Source organism: Protomyctophum bolini (assembly GCF_963924005.1).
Source record: "Protomyctophum bolini genome assembly, chromosome: 1".
Taxonomy (NCBI): domain Eukaryota; kingdom Metazoa; phylum Chordata; class Actinopteri; order Myctophiformes; family Myctophidae; genus Protomyctophum; species Protomyctophum bolini.
The window spans coordinates 12,754,787-12,778,153 of record NC_137862.1 but is presented as its reverse complement, the minus strand read 5'-3'; the positions used below and the strand labels follow the sequence as shown (position 1 = coordinate 12,778,153).

At 40.7% G+C, this 23,367-nt stretch overlaps 2 protein-coding genes across 6 annotated transcripts in view; both read right to left on the bottom strand.

Annotated features, from left to right (window-relative positions):
• Positions 1–61: 61 nt before the first annotated feature.
• snx1b (sorting nexin 1b) lies at positions 62–11,536 on the bottom strand (the record flags this gene model as incomplete). 2 transcript variants are annotated; one of them, XM_080761589.1, is made up of 15 exons in its annotated part: positions 62–1,387; positions 2,930–3,001; positions 3,105–3,185; positions 3,556–3,699; positions 5,133–5,338; positions 5,865–5,958; positions 7,647–7,760; positions 7,971–8,046; positions 8,606–8,684; positions 8,792–8,933; positions 9,118–9,161; positions 9,363–9,429; positions 9,711–9,829; positions 10,192–10,324; positions 11,432–11,536. In XM_080761589.1, the coding sequence occupies 15 exons, from the start codon at positions 11,534–11,536 to the stop codon at positions 1,337–1,339; spliced, it is 1,527 nt and encodes a 508-aa protein (XP_080617715.1). In that variant the 3' UTR covers positions 62–1,336. The 2 variants fall into 2 exon arrangements, with proteins under 2 accessions (XP_080617715.1, XP_080617716.1); XM_080761590.1 differs by having other exon boundaries at positions 10,192–10,303.
• Positions 11,537–12,884: 1,348 nt separating this feature from the next.
• The window catches only part of neo1a (neogenin 1a), a 180,999-nt gene continuing 170,516 nt past the window's right edge, over positions 12,885–23,367 (bottom strand). For 2 of the 4 annotated variants that reach the window (XM_080768351.1, XM_080768353.1), the window contains exons 20-28: positions 23,056–23,250; positions 21,579–21,641; positions 20,756–20,894; positions 20,312–20,556; positions 19,628–19,720; positions 18,993–19,163; positions 16,939–17,226; positions 15,844–15,980; positions 12,885–15,168 (exon numbers count right to left, since the gene is read on the bottom strand). In XM_080768351.1, the coding sequence (XP_080624477.1) occupies positions 15,016–15,168; positions 15,844–15,980; positions 16,939–17,226; positions 18,993–19,163; positions 19,628–19,720; positions 20,312–20,556; positions 20,756–20,894; positions 21,579–21,641; positions 23,056–23,250 (1,484 nt within the window). In that variant the 3' untranslated portion in view covers positions 12,885–15,015. Of the gene's footprint in view, positions 15,281–15,843; positions 15,981–16,938; positions 17,227–18,992; positions 19,164–19,627; positions 19,721–20,311; positions 20,557–20,755; positions 20,895–21,578; positions 21,642–23,055; positions 23,251–23,367 lie in introns of all 4 variants that reach the window. The other 2 variants (XM_080768352.1, XM_080768354.1) reach the window with 2 other exon arrangements.

The window sequence follows — 23,367 nt, the reverse complement described above, 5'->3', positions numbered from 1 at the left end:
ATATGGCTGAAAAAGTCTGAATAAATAAAGTCACCATAAATCATAGTCATGATAGAAAGAATTCAAAGTTTAACCAATAATATTTATTCTTTACCAGTAGAGCAAATTCAGGAAGTCGCTGCAACAGACAGTGGTTACAAAAATAAAGCACATTCTTATGGAAATATATGACAAGACAGAAAACTAGATACAAATGTTGGACAAAAAATATGGGCATTTATCAATTGCGTGTCAAAATGCAATTGTACTTACTATAAACCATTTACTCAAAATAATGTGCTGGTAACATTTGACAATGATGGTAGGCTACATTATTTAATTCAAGTACTGTTTAGGTCAGTAAACGATGTCCCAAATGGTTCAAAATCAGTTCTGTTGAGCCTCATCACTATTTAGTGATTGATCAATGTATGGCCTGCAGCCCTCTAGACAAAAATCTATTCACATACCGGTATACTATACTGGTGGGGAAAGAGATTCCATTCAGATTAACGGTATTTCAGACAAATTTTACATCAATATATTGGTAATTAAATTTCAACATCAATGTGCGCTCACTGTAATCTTCACCTCCTTTATCATCACATGCAGCTATGACAGGCTTATAAATATGCACTAGTAAACTGTAGTAGTAAACTAACAATGAAAATTAAGCTCTGCCATCAATATTATGCTGCCTCTCCCAACTGTACAATGCATTGTAGTGCACCAAAACATTAAGATAATAGATATTATCACAACTTGTTAGAAACTGGAATGACTTATATCAATTCATCTTCAACTGTAAACCATATTACTACCTCAGGGCAGTAACTCATGTTAACACTTAAATATACTGATCTGAGAATAAACAGATTTATCTCAGAGATAGTGGTTTTTACAAACACTAGCCAAAATCTCAGCTGACTTAATACTTTCTGTGGTACTCAAACTTTTTCATTTCAAGGAAACTCAGTGGTTCTCAAACATTTTGTCAAAGTCATGTCAAAGACACCCAAATTAATGTGAAATATTTCAAAAATATCACTCCACTCATTTTGCTAAGCCCCCTGGAACCCTTTCAAGGGACCCCTGGAGGTCCGCGGAACCCCACTTGGAGAACCATTGCATTATATCGTAATGTAGACAAGGTAAACAAAGAGGTATGCACATGAAATGTTTTCAAGTACAGCAGCACATACATATATCAAAAAGCCGGAAAAGTACTACAATAAAAAATACAAATTTAGTGGATGAACGAAGGTTTCATCTGTGTGGCAATTGTCCTCTCCATTCCTGGCCAGGATGTACAAAAAGGCAGTTGAAGGTCTTTACTAGTATAAAGTCTCAATCTTTGTTAAGCTATTGCCTTTGCTTCTGGCAGGAACGCCTCCCAAAACTTTACAATCTGTAACAAAGTTAGATTTAGAGAAGTAAGTTAATGAGGCCTCATTATGCACAAAGAACACTTTGTCTGCATATGACAAATTGCTTGCTTGATTAAATAAGAAATACTTATTTGTGCACCATAAAATACATTTTTGCATCTGCACTGATGACGATGGTGATGTTTTGGAAATATTTACTCATTTTATTATTCAAGTAAGTAAAATGTAAACATAATGGAAATCTAAAAATAAAGCAACAGAAAGTGTATATGATGCTCTGAATGAATAACTAACATTTTAAAGTATATATCATTTTAAATATTAAACATGTGAAGCGGTCTACAAGCTTACAATTTGTCGCAATGTTATGCACTGTGAACTTGTACAGTAGATCGTATTTTCAAAATATTTTATTTTTGAAAACATTTGGTTTTTGATTGATTGAAATATTTATTAACAGTTTGCAGAATTACAGTACATTTCAAGCACAAACTCAATACAAAGACTGTTAACTGTGAGTGGACGACCCTATTAAGCATTACACTTGTTTACAAGAGGGTCCACCATGTTCAATTCATCAAAACATTTAGAGACGTACAAACAGACACTTCTATATAGTCAAAGAACAGGAATTCATCATAAAAGAGGTAAAAAGGGAAAAGAAACATATACAGTAAGGGGAAAAGGGGGGGGGGGTTCAGATTTTACAGGGGCCAGTTTCGAATTGCAGCCGTCCGTAGGTGCCCTTTGAGAGCAGTTTTGAAGGAGTCAAGGGATTCACATGTCTTAATGACTGTTGGAGTTCCACATTTTGGTGGCATAGGAGCGAAAATAATTTAGTTCCTTGTTTGTGAATCTGGGTTGTACATGGTTTGTTGCACACCCTAAGCCATTCCAGCCTGTCAAAGTGGGCAGGGGTGAGGTGGGTTCGGGGGGTGAGGCCAAGTAGGAGCCTGACCAGTTTGTTTTGGGAGGTCTGGAGCCTTGTTTTAAGGGCCTGTGGTACCAAGATAGTCAAAGAAACCTTGTACGAGGGCTCCTGTGGGGGACCTGTCCCTGTTTGATGGAGGTTTACTATGTGGGTGATGATTGGAGCTATGGAAATGGCTGAGTCTCTGAGAAATTTGGAGGGAATATTGTCATGGCCAGTGGCCTTGTGGGGTTGGAGGGCACTACGTTTTTTAAGTACCTCCTCAATTGTTACCATTGCCATTTTAAAATCATCTTTGTAGAAGGCTTTGATGTGCTCTACACCAAAACGCCCACTTGGTACTTGGCATGACCAAGTACATGGTCATGCCAATACTTTTGTACAATCCTCTACATTTCAGAATCACCTCATTACTAGTGGCTAGATCTGGTGCTGCTGTGCTTAGATGTAGAGACAGTAATGGCCCGTGGACATTAGAAACCTGACCACAGAACATTTTAGAACTGTTTTATCCTATATTTTGTTGTGCCATGTAGTAGAATTAACTTTTTCAGGTTGGAATAAGCACTGAAGTCTGACTCACAGTCTCACAGGCCCTGTATTACAATATCAGATCACAGAAACATATTACCCGTTGCTGGGACTGTAGCATTGATTCCAAATATCTCACTATCTGGCCCTTGAAGTCCTTGGCTTTTTCACTCTGAAAGGTAAACAAGGTAGTTTTGTGTTCTTCACCAATGTAAAACCCATACAATTTTGTATAAGTGGCATTTTCAATGTAAAAGTCCATATACAGTACATACCTCAAACCTAAGTACTTCCTTGCGTACAGTCACCCCAATCCTGTCAAAATCCCTCTCGTACTGAGTCACTCTTGCTTCCCACTGAGGACATTGAATACAAGAAGAGGGAGAAGTTTTGAAATGGTCCCAGTCCCAACCCAGAGAAAATTACACCCCCACCTCCATTCATAGCCAATAGTTAATGTTTATTTAAAACCAAAACTAGTCTTTCAAGGGCTATGGTTGCCTGGCTCCAGCCCTGAATTTCTAGCTATGCCCATTAAAAAAAACGTTCTGGCGATTCAAAATTCAGACCGAGTGTCAGGCTAGGGTTATTGTGGATCAATTAGATCAATAAGGGAGAAATAATCTGAACCAGAATATTATACACAGAGTATAACTGCGGTTACTGCCTACATTTAATACATCTGCAGAACCTTTAATGATCCAGTTTAGTGTTACAGTAGCCTACCTCAGTGATCTCGTCTTTGGCTTGGTGCAGTTTGTCCGGCTTGTTGGCCCACAGCAGCTTGGCCTCCACCTCCCTCTTCTTCTGGAGTGTGCCTTGAGCCTCTTGCCAGCGCTGCCATGCCCGCATGCGTTGATCAAAACAACCCTATGGACACACGTGTCATACTCATAACACATCATAGCACTCATGCTAATACACTGTAAAAACTACAAAGTTGTGATATGTGAAAAGATTTTGATGTCCAGTGATGCAAATAGCCTGCACCCAGCATCCTTAGACTAACTAAATTGAGAAAGGACGCAATCACCTGATGAAGGCCGTTCACGGCCGAAACGTTGTGTCTTAACTTATGGTGTTTTAAATACAATAAAACACTACTGGAGGAGCAAAGTCTGTGTGCGGACTACTTTCTTCACTAAAGGACGCAATCATGTCACCCTCTGAGTGCCTAGGATGCAATACTGTAATCAGTACTGTACTCATTGTCAGTAGGACTCATAAAATGTCTCTGGGACCCATCTAAAAGACCACCCCTGGGTCCCGGGAGCAATTACATTGAAAACCTATTTACATCACTGGATGTCCGACCATGAAATGACAAATAAATAAACATAACATAACAGAATAAACACAGCTGTGGCTAATACAATTAATAATGGCTACAGTTGATTTACTAAGTAAGTACATGATATATGCTGGTGGTTGGTTGACCATGCAGAGCTCTAATTATACTGTATGTGAGAGTACCAGGACCTTGAAACGAACCCTAAAAGCAACAGGAAGCCAATGCAAGGAGGCCAGGACTGGAGTAATTTAAATGTATTCTGACCCATCCACATGTGTTTACACTTGCTTGTACGCACGCACACAGTTTCCGAGTCTGGTCATCTATCCGTTTCATAATCCTTTAATTTATTATTCTGAACCATCCACATGCGTTTACATGCACACTCATAAAAGAAAATAATTGTGCTCCAGTGCCATGTGGTGCCAGTTAGACCACTATGTTACCCTGAGATTCTTTGCAAAGTTTGACATGATGAAACCTGAGGCCATGACCTTCAGGCAATCAAATTTCCTCTAGAGAGATTCTGGAGTCACTGATGACATTTTCAACAACATTAGGCATAGGTCTGAAAATAAAATCTGTGTATTCTCCTTAATTGCGCCCTCTACAGATCTTGTCAATAGACAAACCCCATTCACCAGATTTTTCCTTCCTGTGCGTCCACTAAGGGAAAGTAGGCTTTCGACACCACAAAACCGTCTTCGTGTGAGTTTGGAGAGTAGCGAAATCGTTGCATTTCATGCATGCGCAGGAAGTCGAGAGTAACATAGCCGTAAGGAGAAGTCCTTAAGGCTATGGACTAGAGCTAGGCCCACTTTTTTAAAATATATTTTTGAGGCTTTTCTGCCTTTATTGATAGGATACAGTGGAGAGAGATGCAGCAAAGGTCGTTGGGATCGGGACTTGAAACCGCGACATGCTGTCAGGCATGCGCCTATATGTGGTATGCGCCAGGACCACTAGGCCAATCGATTGTGTTCCACCTTGGATCAAGTGTGAGTGAGCATACCCTGACTGCAGTCATCAAGCGGATGTAGTCAGCCAACAGCTCAGCAAGTATAAAGAAGTCATTGGCTGCCTGATCCTGGTGCAGCTGTTCCATCTTGTCCTCCACCTCTGCCAGCTGAGACAGGGCCCGTGATAAAGCACTGTTGTCCTCCGAGTTGCCCAACATGGCCATGCTTTTGGCAAATACTGCTGTGTTCCCACACAGATCTAGAGAAAATGAGTGTATGAGTGGGGCCGAAGAGCATACGTAAGTACAGCTCAGCACTGACCATTTGCTTTTGTTTTGCCATCATTTAAATGTTTCGTTTTTATCCTCCATTCCTTTAGTTATTTTTATTACTCCCGACAATACAGTATATACTGTAATGCATGTATGCAGTAAGATAAGTCATAGACTTCATAGAATTAAAGGACGGATACTATATGCGGTAAATAGATTATCGCACAGGAATTCAACTACAAATACACAGGCAATAATTTATTTATCATAAGCCTTATTTTGCCATGAAGAATCAGAAAATACTAAATAGCATTTCATTTGGCCATGTTTGACATATTGCACTGTAGCTCTCTCGGTTACAGTTCTGTGCACATTGGCACTTTTGCGGTCAGCTATCTGTTTGTATTTAGCCATCAGCCTGCCCAAAGGATTATGTCACTCGCTCTGTCCTTTTATCACTCTCAGGGCAAATAAAGTCTTGGTACAGTATGTGATACAGTACGTGGAACTCACCTTTCCTGTGATTGACCAGGGAATCTACCATGGCATGGAGCTTCCTCAGTTGCTGTTCCTCATTCTCCACCTCCTGGAGCCTGTCCTCAAACCACTGGGACACAATAACAAGGGGATGTTTAAGGTGGTTTAATAGTACATTTATATGGCCTGGGCCATGGCTTAGTGGTCCAGGGCCCAGGCACCTTGGCTGGTAATCCAGTCTGGCAGTGTGCCGCGGGTTCGACTCCCGATCCCGACAGCCTTTACTGCATGTCTTCCCCCCCATATCTCACCCCATTTCCTGTCAGCCTACTGTCTGTCCCTCCATAAAATATATAAAATAAAAGGCGAAAGCCACAAAAAAATAAACATAAAAAAATAAAATAGTACATTTATATAATGTAACTTTTGCTTTATATTTAAAAAGTCACTGTTCATTTGTATCATTTGTAGTGGTTGAATCTCACATAAACAACTGGGTAACAAAGGACCAATATCACAATTTCATATCAAACAAACAAGTAGTCAATTATCAATTTGATGGCTCGTTCTGAAACATTTACCTGATGGGAAATGTTGTTTTAACTTTACAAGTTCTATACTGAGAGCAAAGCATTAATAACTTGTACACAAATTTATTTTCCAATAGAGTACTTCAGAGGGTATTAAAGTCAAAAGAAAATATCCAAAACTTGTCTAAGGAAAACTTCACCCATTTTCATATAATTAATAATCCTCATTATAATATGGGTACCATATTTGCCTAATAACTGTGTCTCAGAGGTGGTCTGTGGACAGTTCAGAAACCTGCCTACCAGTGACATCATCAATGGGGAATCAAAGTTAATAGAAACTGCAGCAGGCTCTCTGGAAAGTTGGCATACTAAAATGGAAGCCATTGTTCTTGCGTTAATAAAAACTTAAATGTAAATTTTATATCTTAGGCGTGTTTCTGAAGTGTCTACAACCGAATGAGACACAGAACGAGTATATAGAAGCATTAGCATGAGCATTAGTGAGGACAAATGATATGAAAAGGAGTTGAAAATGGGTTCCAGGTAGCCCCCAGCTAAATGATAGTTGGTAACCAAATTGACCCTTATAGATCTTTAACTCTTGAGTGCTGTAAAATGAAACCAAATGGACCCATAAGATCTATATATAAAGGGTCCATTTGATTACCAACTCTATCATTTAGCTGGGGACTAACTGGAACCCCCTCAAAGACCACTGGTGGTCCCTGGACCACTGGTTGAAAACCACTATAATAAAACCACTATAATAATTGTCTATAATAGGCAATCTCAGAATCCATGCAAATAAAAAGAGAAACGGCACCCCTTTGCTTTAGTTCGCCACACGTAGTAGGAACATGTGCAAAGTGCCCAATTTAATGGGAATCAATAGCCATTTTTAAATCGGTAACAACCCTTTAGGGCACATATAAGTACTCTAGCATACGCCATTTAAAGACATATCATAAACTGCATTTTTTTTAAATAAATGTATTACTAAAGAAAACATTATTTACGAGGTCTTATTCTGAAGCCCTTATATTCGTCAGCTCACAACCCGGAAGTAAACCGGAATTGTTATATTCGCCGGCTTGACGGAACTCTTGGTGTTGTACAGGCTATCACCAAGCCAACGACATGAATATACATACTGTACGTTTGTAGCTGCTACATGAGCTACTTCATTTATGTTAATTGCCTTATTTCAATGGTCACAGTGCATTACAGCAAACTGAATACATATTAATGTAATTTTAAAACATTATTGGAAAATAAACCCCCTTACAGTGTCAGACTCATTAATTTTGATAGTCATCTTGTTGACAGCATCCGATGCCTTGTTGATCATCTTCATGAAGCCTGCGCCACTCAGTGCTTGGGTGTTCACTGCTCTGGGTAGCTGAAACACAATCACAAACAAACAAACACGCACACGCGTAAAAATAGCTGATCTACAAGCTCACAACGCTTTGTGATGTGTTGTGTGTTTTAATCCATTATTGACAGCACATGCTTTCAGTTTGCTTTGAGCCTGTTGACATGGGTTTGTTTATAAAAATCCCATAACTACAGTATGGGCATTTATGAATAGTGGTACAAAGTGTTGTACCTCATCCCTCTCCAAGAACTCACGGACATCAGGGTCTTGCAGGAGTGATGGATGCGACACCACTCTCTGAAGATACCTGTAAATCATAGCAACATGTGTATAACCATCATTTCCATTCATAGCAACACTGTCTATCAATCCACAGGGATAACTGTGATGCTTTTGGAGGCCATACCACTGTCACCGGTCCCCAAGGTATCTACACTATAGTTGCGAACGCAGTGAGCACTAACTATGAGACCCTGCAGATCATGTCTGTATATATGTGTAGAGTTACGTAGGGCAGAGGGAGAGCATTAGCTGATTTACTTAATTACCAAACAGTATTTTTATGGTCTAACTCAAGATGATGTAATCGGGAAAAAAACAATAGTTGTAGCCCTAAAGCTTTAAGTTTAACCACTTAAACCCTCAGACTTCGTAAACTGGACCTGATTTGACCCTGTACATGGACTGATTTTTCTCTCTTTGCCAAAAATAGTCGATCTGCAAGCTCACAACGCATCACGTTGCGATGATTTGAGCTTGTATGTAGATCATCTATTTTGGGCTAATGTCCCCCCCGGAATATGGATGCTGCCATTTAAGTGGATAATTTGGACCCGACATTAAGCAAATAAGAGCAGCACCCTAACCTCTCAAGAGCCGCTCTTCTTCTCTCCACAAACTCCACTGATGAAGAGTCGTCCTTTCCAACTTTCACTTTGGTCATTCCTGTTTGAACAAAGTTAAATACCACAGTGAACAAACTAAAACTCAACACATGAACAAGCTTGTTTGGTTAAAACTGAATAACATAACAGGACAACAATACAACCCACCCATAACACTCTTCTCGGGCGGTGGTGGAATGACACAGCCATTCAGCGAATGCTTGACGGACAGCTTCTCGTACAAGCCCAGGAAGTCACTGAAACGCCTCCTTACTGAAAAGGTCTTATTCCTGAACATTGGCAAAGACGTCTGGTCGAGCAATGGGCCAGAAAGAAATAGTGTTGAGTGTTAAATGTTTTAATATTCTAAAGGCAATGAATTATGTAAATCACAGGGAAATATTTGAAATAGACATCCTAATAAAATAAGTTTAATGGATTTTGCAGTTAAATACTGTGACAGGGAATAGATATATTGGAATTTCCATGCATACCCGAGTGGATACTTTGTATGCCAAGAATGCATTCATGCCATCCCCTGCATGGAAAGATTACATTGGCAAGTGACCAAGATGAGTAAAGAAATATTCAGCTAATTTGTTGGATGCTTGCAATAATACCAACAAAAACATTTTACAGTTACGTGCATTATGACATAAATTAAATGTAGTTTTAACAGTGAATGAAGGCAAAGGCATACAATGAATAAACTTCCTCGAGTATAGAAAATAATACTGACCAACTTTCTCTGGGTTGGTGACAGCAATATCCAAGTCAAAACTATCCTTGGCCTCCGACTCCTCCAACTGCAAAAGAACATAAATATATATGGCAATACACTAATTACAAATAAAACCTTCTTGATGGCAATAAAATAAGTATGTTGCAGATGGATATGGAATCAGTTTTGTTCAGTAGTGTATAATGTACTACAGTGTGCCAAGACAAGAGTACGCAGGTCGTCCTCTAACCAAACATTACACCAGATTTAATTAATTAATTGCTTGTCGACCAAGCTGTGCTAGTGAGTGAATGAAACGGCAACATGATTAGGCTCACTGCCTCAGTCTTAAGCCGTGCCCTGTACCTGCTCGAGGGACTTAGGCTGCAATGCTGCTGTGCTGGTAGTTAGCAAAGAGGCAGGTCTAGGTGCAGTGGAGGATGCACTAATGGGTTCCTCTGTGGTCAGCTGCTCCACAGGTGCTTCTAAGTTACAAGGAAAAAGTATTATTTCTTCAACCTCAGGCTTAAGGGCAGTCCATTCTGTCTCCGACCATCGAACTTTTCGTCGGAAAGCTCCGGTACAACTACAACATGACGTCACTCGCAACTTCTGAAATGCATTCCTCCGAATTTTTGTTCTGAAAGCTGCACTCCCAGATGTTGTGACTCGCCGAACTCTACTTCGGAGAAGAAATTAAAGTCTGATCTTTCCGACGAAATGTTCGGTGGTCGGAGACAGTATGGACTCCCTGTAGACAGGATAATAATATGCCGATAAGAATTCAATTACGAAAAGAAAAAGCATATCAAGGGCAATGTGCTGTGAGATGAAATGGTTTCAATACCTCCAAACAGATCGTCGTCACAGTGAAGCCCATTGGAGCTGAGGTTTGGTGCTGTGCTGCCGACGTCCTCTTCACCGAACAGATCTGGACGCTCCTCACTTGAAGCATCTGGCTGGATAGCCACATGGTTGGTCTATTTGTTAGAGGAAAATAAAGGCCGTAATGCTCCATTAGCGAGTTATCAGACCAGGAATCGTGCCTCATAACCGGAATCTACATAATACGCTGACATTAGAACCTCTAATAGGCCTACTTGTATTTGACAACATCAAATCAAGTGTTCATTTATCAGGTGTACAAATGTAGCTAAATCCATTTGCACATCTTTTGAGCATGTACCTAAATGATTTTAAAAGGTGAAGTAAAAAAAGGATTTTCAAAATAAGTGAAATAGCTCTATATTCTGATAGTACTCGTTTTTAGTCTCTCTTTAGCTCTCCAGCTCTTTAGTAAACAGAAAATACAGTTTCAGTTCATTATACCGCTTTTATTCAATCAGGAGAAAACACAAAGAATACAGGATAAACAAATTAAATTGAAATGACAAATAAATTCAGTCAAAATTGGAACTGGAACACTATAAACTTTAAGCTGATAAATGGCACTCTCTCTGATTGGATTTAACTGACACCACACCTAAAAATGTATACGGAATACCGTTTACTACTAATAATAATAATAATAATAAATTGTCACTAGAATTACCTATACACCTTTAGAATTAAATTAACAGGGCATTCCAAGCATATCCATTTCAGCTGAAGGCTTCTTGAATATATATATATTCAAATAATTCAAGAAGCCTTCAGCTGAAATGGATATGCTATATAGATAAGAGGATGGTGTAGGTGCAATGGGTGGGATCAACTATAGTTATCAGTCAAGGGCTAACGGAACATTAGCAGAAGTTCAAGTTCCACATACCGCCCAATTAGATATAGTAGCCTACTTGTGAAACCATTGCGAGGGAAGGGGGGAGTTTTATGCTTTAATTGTGATGTAAAAGTGGCGACAAAATTAGCGCACCGTTATGACACTAAAGCTTATTTTGTTATGTTATGAAAGTAAAAACAAACATTTGATTTAAGAGCCATTTCAGTCTGCCTCTGGTGATGTGAATTCCGGGGTCAGTCGAATTGGGTCAGTTAACAATTAAGTTCATGTCAACTTCCTCGCTCATCACCAGCATGACGTTACAATACTTCCAGTCCACACACACTTGAATGAGTTGGATACATACACTGCCAACAAAGACATCCGCTCCCTCGTCACTATCTCCATCTCCTGCTTCTTGATCCTCTGTTGCAGGGAAAGGAGGGGGGTTACGATCTGAGCTGGCCGCCATCTTCCTTGTTGTGAGGAATGGACGGAAGTGGTAGTAGTGAGAGCAAACGGAGTACTTCTTCTTTGTAGTGTTATGGCGGTTGGCATCCGTATAGTTGCATTACCGCCCCCCTCTGTTTATCTCAGTTTGATTGATTGATTGAAATATGTATTAACAGTTTGCAGAATTACAGTACATTTCAAGCACAAACTCAATACAAAGACTGTTAACTGTGAGTGGACGACCCAATTAAGCATTACACTTGTTTACAAGAGGGTCCACCTTGCATCAAATGCATGATCAAAACATTTAGAGACGTACAAATAGACACTTCTACCGGTAGTCAAAGAACAGAACAGGAATTCATCATTCATAAAGGAGGTAAAAAGGGGAAAGAAACATATAGTGTGGGGGAAAAAGGGTGGGCAGTGGTGGGAAATTCAGATTTTACGGGGGCCAGTTTCGAATTGCAGCCGCCCGTAGGTACCCTTTGAGAGCGGTTTTGAAGGAGTCAAGGGATTTGCATGTCTTAATGACTGTTGGTAGGGCGTTCCACATTTTGGTGGCATAGGAGTGAAAAGAATTTAGTCCCTTGTTTGTGCCGAATCTGGGTTGTACTTGTACATGGTTCGTTGCACTCCCCCTGGTGTTGTGGGTGTGGACTTCGTTTACATTAAGGAAGTATCTAGACAGGTACATAGGTATCTTGGTGGTGTATCAAATCTTGAAATTTGCGGAAATTGTGGAAATTGCGGAAATTGCGGAAATGGTAATTGCGGAAATTGCGGAAATTGCTCTTCACTTATAGCTATCTATTTTCAGGTAGATTGTTTTATTTTACTCAGTCAGCCATATCACTACTCATTTTTACAATGTATATTACATTCAAACACTGATGGTGGGCACAACCATGCAATGCACCAATCTGCTCACCGGGAGCAATTACGGGTCAAGTGTCCTGCTGCTCAAGGTCAAAGACAATGTTACTGCAAGGCCTGTTGCTGTTCTATAGCCCTTTCCAGACCTAAGCGCAAAACGGTTTTGCGCCGCGGACAGTGTGTGTGCACAGCTGGTTTTTAGACAGCTGGTGGACGATTGATGCGGAGGAGAGCGCTTCCGGGAATCTGGCCGTCGCGCAAGTCGTCCGCGGAAGTGGAGCTTCTTTTCCATCCACCAGCTGTCTAAAAACCCGGTTTTGAAGCTGCACTGTGCAGCCGAAATCGTGCGCAGCTTTTTTGATAGTGTGGCAGCACCCTATGCTGAACAGTTCATGTCTGATTACCATGACATGTTCTTTAATTCTTCTTTATTTAATTTGAAGAAAAACTCACTATATCCCATGAAAAAGAAGACAAATGGAAACACAAGCTTTGTTAGTATTCATAATAGTTTGTATACACAATGTATAGGAGCACCGATAAAAAAAATCTCATTTTTTTTCTCCAAAACTTTTTGAACATTTTTTAAAAAGCCACAGAATGTTTCTACATAAAGCAAAGAGAGCTCTGTACATAAACAAGCAACAGAATTCCTCATCAGCAGCACAGTAAATGATCCACTGCTCAATTTCATATCATCTCTGAAGCAAAAAATAATAATAAAAATAACATAAAACAAGACCAGCTGCCTGCTGCTAACCTAGGACACTACGTTACACAAACAGCTTGATATTTAAACACAAGATATGTAAGAAATGTACTTTTCAAAAATTGTGAAAAAGTGCAATACAGGTTTGACTGTTTACAACTTAATAGATTATTTCCCAAATGGAGTCCGGTCCTCCCCCACCCCCTCCGATTTCAATCAACCCATTTTTTTTATTTTTTATTTTTCTTCCAAACGTTCCTTTTGTATCCATAGTTAAAATCTCTTACAGTTATACTGACATTCATGAAGATGTACATTAATGAGAAACATGATATTCACAAAAGTAGAGCAAATAACTATGATTGCAAATGACAAATTTCTTTGGGTAAGAGGGTAGATGAAAAACTAGTTTCTTACATGAACATACTTTAATCTTTTCCTCTTTACACTGGAATTGTGTACAGAACAAGCTTTTTTTTTCTTCATACAAAAACTACAATGTAAAAAAAAATATGGGGAGTCCAATTCAAAAGGCCAACATTTTTGCATCATACAAGACATGACAAAAAAAGAGCTATGCTGTTGTGTTTCTTGAAGCAAACAGAGAAAACAACAAACACTCCATTGTGCAGAAAAACCTGGTTCAGCAAAATACAGACTTCTGAAACCAAATATTGGCTTTTGGAAGCAAGACACACATTTTATAGAACTTCTCACACAACAGATTGCTGTTTTGTTGCAGATGATTGATTGACTAGCTGCAATGTGAAGTGTTTGGGTTCAACACTGCTAAGAACAGGGTCCCCCAGTCCTGTGTGGATATACTGTAAAGTCTTACAAAATGTCATAAACTGTCACCTTTAGACGGGTGGGAACAGCGCTATACCGGGTGTCACAGTATAACTCAGAGCATCATCCTTGACGAGTTGAGTAATCTAGAAAGTCCAACGTACAAATGCGTTGGTAAGGCTTTTTAAACGGAGCTCCCACGACAAACAAAAACATTTCAAATGTACATGGGGAACACAAAATGAACGGTAGAAACATGGGCATCTTTTCCGCTGCCGATAAGAAAAAGTGAGCATCAAGGCTTGATCGCATCCCACTTTTATCCCAAATAACGACACAATGGGAAACATAAAAATAATGAGGCAGTTAAAAAAAACATATGTACATGTCTATAAGGATATGTGTGTAAAATATAATACATAAAAAATTAAAAGTCATGGCACAATATATGACAAAAAAGGGGAGGGGGTAAAAATAAAATCAGCTTAAAAATGACCACATTTATGGATACTCTAGGCTTGTATAGGGAACTGATATCCAATGTTCACTTCACTGAAACGGCCCAATAGATATACAAAATGCACAAATAAATGACACGAATAAAACAAACACTGTGTGTAGAGTGTGCTGTTCGAGCACCAACATCAATACCAGCATATTTTTAGACTTTCTCCTTTCTAGTTGCTGTTGAACAAATGGCGTCTTGTCTCGTGTGGCCTCCTCTCGCACACCACAAAACCCATTGATTTTTTTGCTGAGGAAAAATTCACAATCTTCCGGTTGAAAGCGACCAATGTTAATCGTCTCTTGAGAATGTTTCTTCATAAAAAGGTGAAGTGTCTCACTCTTCTTCCCTCTCACAGCCTTCTCCTTCCTGAGACTGAGTAAGGTAAGCCAAAAAGTTTGTACTGTAAGTATCAGTCTGGTGTTTTTATAACTGCAGGGCATATGAGAGTTCCATATCTGTAAGAAGCCGTTTTGTGTCCATGAGCCTCTGTCTCCCAAGTTATTTATTTAGGTGTGTATTTAATTTAGAGTGTTTTCCTGCATGTACTCTTATTTCTTCCCGCGTGAATGAAAGGCGTAAACTGTGTGTGCTCGTGTTTGTGTGTGCGCGACTCTGCTCATGGCGCTGTTGTGATGGCGTTTAGGTCCTTCATCAGGCCCTCGAGGTGGGCCATCTCCTCGGTTAGCTCATCCGGCTCGTAGCTCTGGGGGAGAGGAATAGGGTTACTGCGGGGGGCAGGGGAGGGGCAGGGAGGTAGGGAGGCAAGCACCTGGGGGGAGGAGGAGGAGGAGAGGAAAGGAATAGGATCAGTCAGGGATCTTTTCCTGCGGGCAGGGAGTCAAATGGGTTGGGTGAGGTGAGCTGGGGATGGGTCAATGGTACTGAAGCGTCGTGAACATTATGACAAAAGAAAAAGAAGCAGACAAACGGCGAAAACACAACCAAAACAAAAGCCAAGTCAATAGTATGGGTCATTAGCCAATCAAGGGTTTAAGGCATTGAGGAAAAGATTCAATTGTAAAAGTCATTCAAGTTATGGGGTTATGTAATGAAATTAAATGAATTAAGATTCAAATGAAATCATGTCAGAAGGCAGCCAACAAGAACGACACAAAATGGTGAGAGTGAAGTTGGGATGAATAAAAAACAGAAAAGAACAGACAGAAAGAAATTGTGGTTAAAATCAATGTTCAATTGGAAGTTTACTTCAAAATCTAGTGCCCAAATAAAATAGACATGGATTTGGAATGTGTGTTTGGTATCACAGTGGCAAAAAGACACAACTGACAGATGCCAGTAACTATCATTATTACTTTTGATGAAGTACTGCAAGTATGGCCAGAGAAAATTCCTAACCATCAGCCTTGTAAAAGATACACAATCTTAGTCAATTGCTTCTTTGTACTTGACTACAGATGCCAAATGTTGGGGACATTATACTCACGCTGTCAACATCCTCCAGCATTTTGCTGGTCTCTGGCACATCAGGGGCATTTGGCACAGTAACTGCCATGGGTGTACGTGTCCTGCCTAGAGTGCCAATGGAGGCCGTCTTGACGACGTGCGGGTGAGAGGGGGCTCCTGGGGATGAACAGTCACGCACACATATGTTATATTTTAATCGCATCATCTCTGGCCACTTTGTTGTTTGTTGTTTGTTGGAGTCGGTCAACAAATGACAGCTGTGTACTCGCACCAATCAAGCCTCTAATGAATAGAGGCATGATTGGGGCGTACACCACCAGTACATACAGTAGGATGTGTGCAAGAGGCTTGATTACCATGGAAACTGGGGTGAAACACCGGCATTCCAAAGCCTGCTATTCCGACGCACCACCATTCAGACGAGCTCAATACTAACCCTGTCCCTAACCCTAACCCTGATCCTAAACCTAACCGCACGCGGAAGCCACGTAGTCGGAATGGCAGTGCGCTGGAATGCTACTCTGTTCCCGGAAACTGGAGCCACAGTGGAATGAAAATTTACTTTGGTTACATAATGCTAACTTTCTAGGTTGTCTCAGTTTCTAATCCTTTGGTCAAAATATGTTATCTAATAAGAACATCAAATAACTAGGTAGGTACCGGCAGATACAGTACCTTTCTTTTTGCCTCCACCAAGCCAAGGGCATGGGGAGAGAGTATGTTTTGCACTCCGTCCGCGTGTGAGTCTGTGTGTGCGTGCGTCCGTCCGTCTGTTACCAGCTAATCCCTGGCACCGTTAACCCGGCAGATGCCAAATTTTGCACACACACTCTTATTACAGCAGGCCCGTACACACGTACGTACAGCCAGACGTACAGAGACATGGTGCATTTATAGATAGATTATCAATCAATTGATTGTGTTTCAACTTGCTGAGCAGGTGCCCAGACTGACCTGTGGGAGTTGCTAGTGAGGCAACAGAGAACACCCTCCCCTGCCAGATTCCAACTCAAGTCGTGAGTGCCACCCAGCTCTTCTTCATTGTAAAACTGAGTAAAACTGTAAAACTTTAACTGAGAACTTTACACTGTATGTGACGTGCTTGTCTTCTCACCAGGCTGAGTGAGCAAAGGGGTGCTGGGAAGGGCAGGCGACTCATAGCATGCGTGAGCAGTAGCAGGGATGGCGGGCACAGCAAAGCTCTTCAGTGGGTGGGCGTGGGCGTGTGGGTGGGCTGGGCGATGGGGGGGCAGGTTGCTGGCATAGCTGGTGTCCTCCTCTGTGGTGCTGGAGCCATGGTAGCTGCCCTCGGGATCCGCCAGGAGCTCTGAGGGGCAGGAGGGCTGGGAGGACACTGGGGCTGGGGGAAGAGGCTCAGAACTGGGAGTATTCCTCACAGACTCTGGAGAGGAGAGAGGGATGAGAAGGTGGTGGGAGGGGGGGGAAATGAGTTCACACAACGGTTTAGAATTTATAAGTATTGACAAAGTGAACAGACTTTGAAATGTTGTCATGTAGAATTGTTGGTTACACCACCTGGACAGCACATCATGTTTCCTACAGCCTTGTGTAAAAGCATTCAGAGATTTTATTATGTCATCTTCTTAAAATAATTACACTTTAAGTTCTTCATTAAACAGAAACAACAGAACCAAAACTATATGATATTTCTTAATGATTTCACCGAAAGCAATAACACTGTCAGTTATTTAACATAAAAGGATTAAATGACTTGGGCCAAATGGAGTTTTGACTTGGTTTAGGCCAGATTATTTGTGGAGTAAGTCAGTTACTACTTCAACATTGGCCCAATACACATTTGGCTCCATTTTCATCACTGCCTATCCCTAAACGTCTTTGCCTATTTGCACTAATTTGAAAAAACATTTTATATTTTTCAACTACATTGACACGTTGTGAGCTTGTAGATCGGCTATTTGAACTATTCAAAAATGTTTTTCAAAATAGGAAAAAAAAAAAGTTTAGGTAAAAAGGGGCAAGGCAGTGACAAAAATAGGGCCCATTGTCTTTGACTTAGATAACATAAAATGGCCATTACATAGGCCATTATACTACTGTTGTCACAAAGAGCTGATTTAGGCAGAAATGTATTGTAATTATCCTCAAGACATTATTACGTAGGCCATTATTTTAAAAAGTTGACCATTGCAGTTGACCATGTGCATTTCATTCTTAAATTATTAGTGAACTATCAAAAATATTAGACTATATATGAATCACATTATAGCAATACTTGAGTACAAAATGTACAGTGTGCAGGTTGAGTTTAATAGTTCCGTTACCATTGCAGGATCCCATTCCCCAAATAATATTTCATTTCCTGTATTTGAGATCAATGTTTGCCTTTATTTTAGTCAAACCTGGGTCAACATTGTAAGAAACATTGTAAGAAACATACTAACGGGAGAAAGTGGCAACTTAATTACACTTTGAAGCCTCACTAAACGAGGTGTTGACTTGAGGACATCAATGAGTTAGTATTGACAGTGACTTGCAGAAGTTGTGTGAATAGATTCATTCATGGAATAAATACAGAAACATTTATAAAATGTTAGTATCCAAACCCGAGGTTTACCCCTCACTCCATTTCTTGGCAACTCCTGGATGTTCTGGGATCAATTGCATCTCTACACATTTGTTTGGTGTCAAAATAAGAGGAGCAAATTAGTGGTGGGCATAAACAAGTGATTTGGGAGTTAGTGCTGTGGTTAGTTCATGTAGTACAATGAGATGGGAGCACATGTCTGTATATATGAATGAATGAATGAATGAATGAATGAATGAATGAATGAATGAATGAATGAATGAATGGAGACTTGGCCGTGTCAAAAACTTACTATTAGGGCTGGGTGATATGGACTAAATCAAATATCATAATATTGTTGACCACATAGGCTTTTTTATTGTGATGATATAAAAATTCGAATTAATTATTCAAATAAATAAATACATTTGTATTGGAAGAATAAAATAAGATTTGAGTATTTAAAACCAGGAAAAGACAACACTTATGCGTTATGCCATATAATGATTTTCAAAAAGCCAGATGATCTCTAGTCTCATATCATGATATGGATATAATGTCGATATATTGCCCAGCCCCACTTACTATTGCTGTTTTTAAGCATAGTGGAGCATCAGTCTCACCTGTGGAATCCACCCTGTCTAGATGGGAGAGAGGTGTGGCGCAGGCATGAGGCCGTGCATGCCCACTGCCCTGATGGTAGAGGTAGCTGCGTGTCGGTGATGCCAGGCTGCCCATATGATAATGGTGGTGATGGTTATCAAGGGAATGGATGGGGTGAGCACTAATCACAGCTGTGGATGTACGTGGACATGAATACACAAACAGGACAAGATGTTTAACCAGCTGCTATGACCAAGGGTGGGAAAGCATGACTGTTCAAATGCACATACAGTACATGCAAACGCAGTTTTAAACCCATTACCTCTCATTTTAAATAAACACAAATAGGCTATAAAGAGATTGGATGTGTTTGTACACGTGAAATGAAAAGAAACCGCTTACTGCTGAACTAACTGAATATTTCTGTTGTCTCCATGTAGTACATGTAGTAGCTGCTGAATCATGGACATTCAATAGTTTTCTATTTAGCTATAGGGTGTGGGGGAACCCACTCATCCGCAGACAACGCCAACCACTCAGGTTACACACACGCACGCAAGCACAGGTGCACACACACACACACACACACACACACACACACACACACACACACACACACACACACACACACACACACACACACACACACACTTACGCTGAGGAGGCTGTGAGTCAAATGGCATCATCATTTTAGGCCTCATCCCTCGCCGGCCTGCTAGTGTAGACATGCTGTCCTCTGATTCATGGCCTAAAAGGTACGGTGGAAACCAGCCAATCAGAAAGAGCTACTAACTGCTCTCTTTGTGAGCCATGTTATTGATTATTTCACCCTGATGGTGCATAGTTCTGAGCTTAGCCGATGAATGTCATTCTTTGACCCATTTGTGTTCACATTTATTGTAATACTGTAGAGTGAACGTGTAATCGTGTACCCTTGCAGCATGACCAGTTAATGGAATTCAGACTCATTAATGAAAAGCATGAAATGTTTTGCATGAAAATCACATAAAATGTCACTATAACCACTATAATCTTAGAGGCATGATCACATATAAACCAGTTCCTACTGTAGAGTTTTCTACAGTACTGACCCTGATTCAGTGGCCAAAATAGGGAGAGCAAACAAATCTCAATGGATATCTCATCTGTGAAAACGGCCCTACAGTACCTATTTATAGGGTCGACCTGTTCCCAAGTTTAAATATTCCTGTGATGGGTCAAAAGACTTTACCTTCACATAAAACAATGACAAAACAGCGTTTTTTGTTTTGTTTTATATACCAGGTGTCCAGTGGACACAGACTAAATAAGAAGCGCCAGTGGAGGCACCACCACTGACCACGGTAGGAGTTGCGCCGCTGCTGTAAGTGTGGATTGTTTTCCAGGCCACTGTCAGCTGGTGTGATGTCCTGCGAGGTGCGAGGAATGGGCGTATCCGTCATGACCGGGTTGGGATCAGGAGACTTGTCCATGGGCTTGAGCTCCAGACGTTCATGGTGGATCCACAGGTCAGGAGGCTTCAGGTCCTTGGAGTTGCCCTTGTACTTGTGGGATCCATTTGAGGACTTGGAGGCTGCTCGCTTCCTGGTGGGGTGAAGGGTTTGATGGTAAGAGTTAAAGCAATACGGCGAGTGTCGAGAACAGAAGAAAAGAGAAGTTTCACTGAAGTACAGTCTGAATGGTACAAAGAGAACAAGGGTTAAGAGTAAATTAAAACATTAAAGTAAAAAGCATAGATCATACAACAGTAATAAATTAATAAAAGATCTAAACAAGAGCTTACTTTTTCTGGTGAGATGTGGTGCGTCGTGTGCAGAGGAAGGCTCCTACCACCACCACTATGATGGTGAAGGCTCCCACTGAGATGATGATGACGATGACCAATATGTTGTTTTCTCCGTTGCCCACCACCCCCGACTTGCCTGGATTGGATTAAGCGTGGGGGAAGAGAAATGAGAGAAGAATGGATGGAGGGAAATATTCACAGAGACAAAAGCAGAAGAAACAAATCTCAATCCTGAATTTCAGAACTTGAACTTGAAGTTTTATAGCCAAGCTTTATGTTGCAAAACTTGCAATTGTCTGTGTTGCATTTTGTAGTTTCTGAGACCCTGCCCAAGTTCATTTCGGCAGAATAATACATGACTACATACTCTATACTCTATGACTTCAATAACAATCGCTTCAAACTATTTAATCTAAAGCCAACCATTATCCATAAAATAAAAACCTAAAATATGTGATTTCTTGCGATTTTTCATAATTTATCAGCTAGTACAAATGTTATTAATAATAGAAATTTAGCAGGTATTCTGGCAGTACCCTCTCACATATCTTTGTGTAGAAACAGATAACAGGAGCCAACTAAGCCCTTTCTAGAAAAAGACTAAAAGCTTGGGTATGAATCAGAAATTCGAACATGATACAAATAGTGTACTCAAATAGTGAACATGAATTCACTATTTGAGCCACGAGGGCAGTTCCTGGGGTGAGGCTTTCTTTGGAGCAACATAATCAGATAATAGTTGGAGTTAGGTCTTGCCTTGCCTCGAATTCTGTGCCAGCTAAGCAGTTTGTCATGTTGATGTTGAGCATAGAAACCTTACCCACAGATCCAAAGGTGTCAGGAGGAGGTTGGTTGCTCCCTGGCTTCATTGGAAGATTGGAGGCTGGCAAAGGAGAAGGGAAAACATTTCAAATAAACATGTCATCATCACATCCTTTCATCTCTCCTCTAGTGCTTACACCACAATTCAACCTTTTCTGCTTCTGTGTAAGTTTCATTCTGTAGAATGTCAATTAATTTCTAAAAGCAAAAGTGAGTTTTAAAAGTCATGCATTGCAAATTGAAATCAGCCCAGAAGATGAAAGTATCGAAGAGGGGAGGGGGTGCACGCACACACGCACGCACCCACGCACACACACACACACACTCTCTCTCTCTCTCTCTCTCATCGGTGTGAACCGGGAAGCAGGGGAGGAGAGGGACTTTACCTTGGTCATTAGCCATTTTGTCAGAGGACTCAGCTAAACAGGCCAAAGAAGAGCAGGAAGGGAGAGAACATAAAAAGCAAAAACTTGGTTAGCAGAGAAGAGCAGAGCAGTGAGTCAGCACAGACCAAAACCCACTGAGAATTAAGAGACTGGTGAGAGTGTGTAAACACTGCAAACTAGAGGAAAGAAAGAGTAGAAGGGAGACCCAAATGAAGAGACGGGACACGTAGAGAGAAAGCAATATGGGGATGGGGAATGTTATCAGCAAAGCATTTAGAGAAGAATTAAAATGCGCAGCTCAACCAATTAAAAAATCAATTTCATGCAGCCTTGAAACATACAAGTTCCCTTGAATATTTCCTCAGGATGGAAGGATGCCACTGAATCAAAATGCTTCCATTACAGTATTAGGGAATCATATAGCTCGTGCAACACAAGTTACAACCGCTTGCGCACTTGAAGGAAGATTTTTCAGCATTAAGAATTGCCCACGTGCATTTATATAGGAATACATTATACAGTCACAGATACACAATATCTGCATCATATCACCCGAATATTAATACCTAGACAATGACCAATTGTTCATGTCAAGGACCCCCAGAATTATCTGTATTTGGGCCGCAGACCCCCTATCTGAAAATATGTGCCAGCGACCCCCCCAGAAGCAAATATTTGAGTTAAAAACGTTCACTGTGAAATAATATATATTCAAAGATTTGCACCACATTTTCACGATTTTTCACAAGCTCTACAAATGAATGAACTGAATGTTCAAAAGCAGGGGATGGTGTTCCAGTAAGACTTTCCCTTGTCTTTGACATATTGACATACCGTTATTCTGTTGATACAGGCTTTGAGACATTAGAGAAAAGTAACCAGTTATGTGAATAATAATGATAATAATGATAGGATGATAGGATAGCATTTAAATATGACAATTTCTCACAAATGTGCTCTGAAAAAGCTGCTGGTGAGAACTGTCAACCACAATAAAACGCATACATGCACGCATGCGCATCTGGTGGGTTCGGGGCGATAGGTGTACTATTCTCCCTCAGGATTTGGGCCACGCTTGGGCCAACTTACTCTTGGGAGTGCGGAACTGCACAGCCTCAGACATGGGGCCCATGCCCTTGGAGTTGCGGGCTTGGATCTTAAAGTAATAGGTGGTGTCCAGCGTGAGTTCCTGGATCTGGTGTGTCAGACGGTTGCCGACCACTGGTTCAATAACCCAGTCGTGGACCTCTGCGTTGACATCCGTACTGTAGTAGATAATGTAGCCTGCGGGGACAAAAATACATTCATAAAGTAATAATAATGTAGCCTTCACAAGGCATTGTTGTAGCGGGGGGCCTGGGGACAAAAGGACACTTATAAAATAAATGTCTTGGTCTTCTT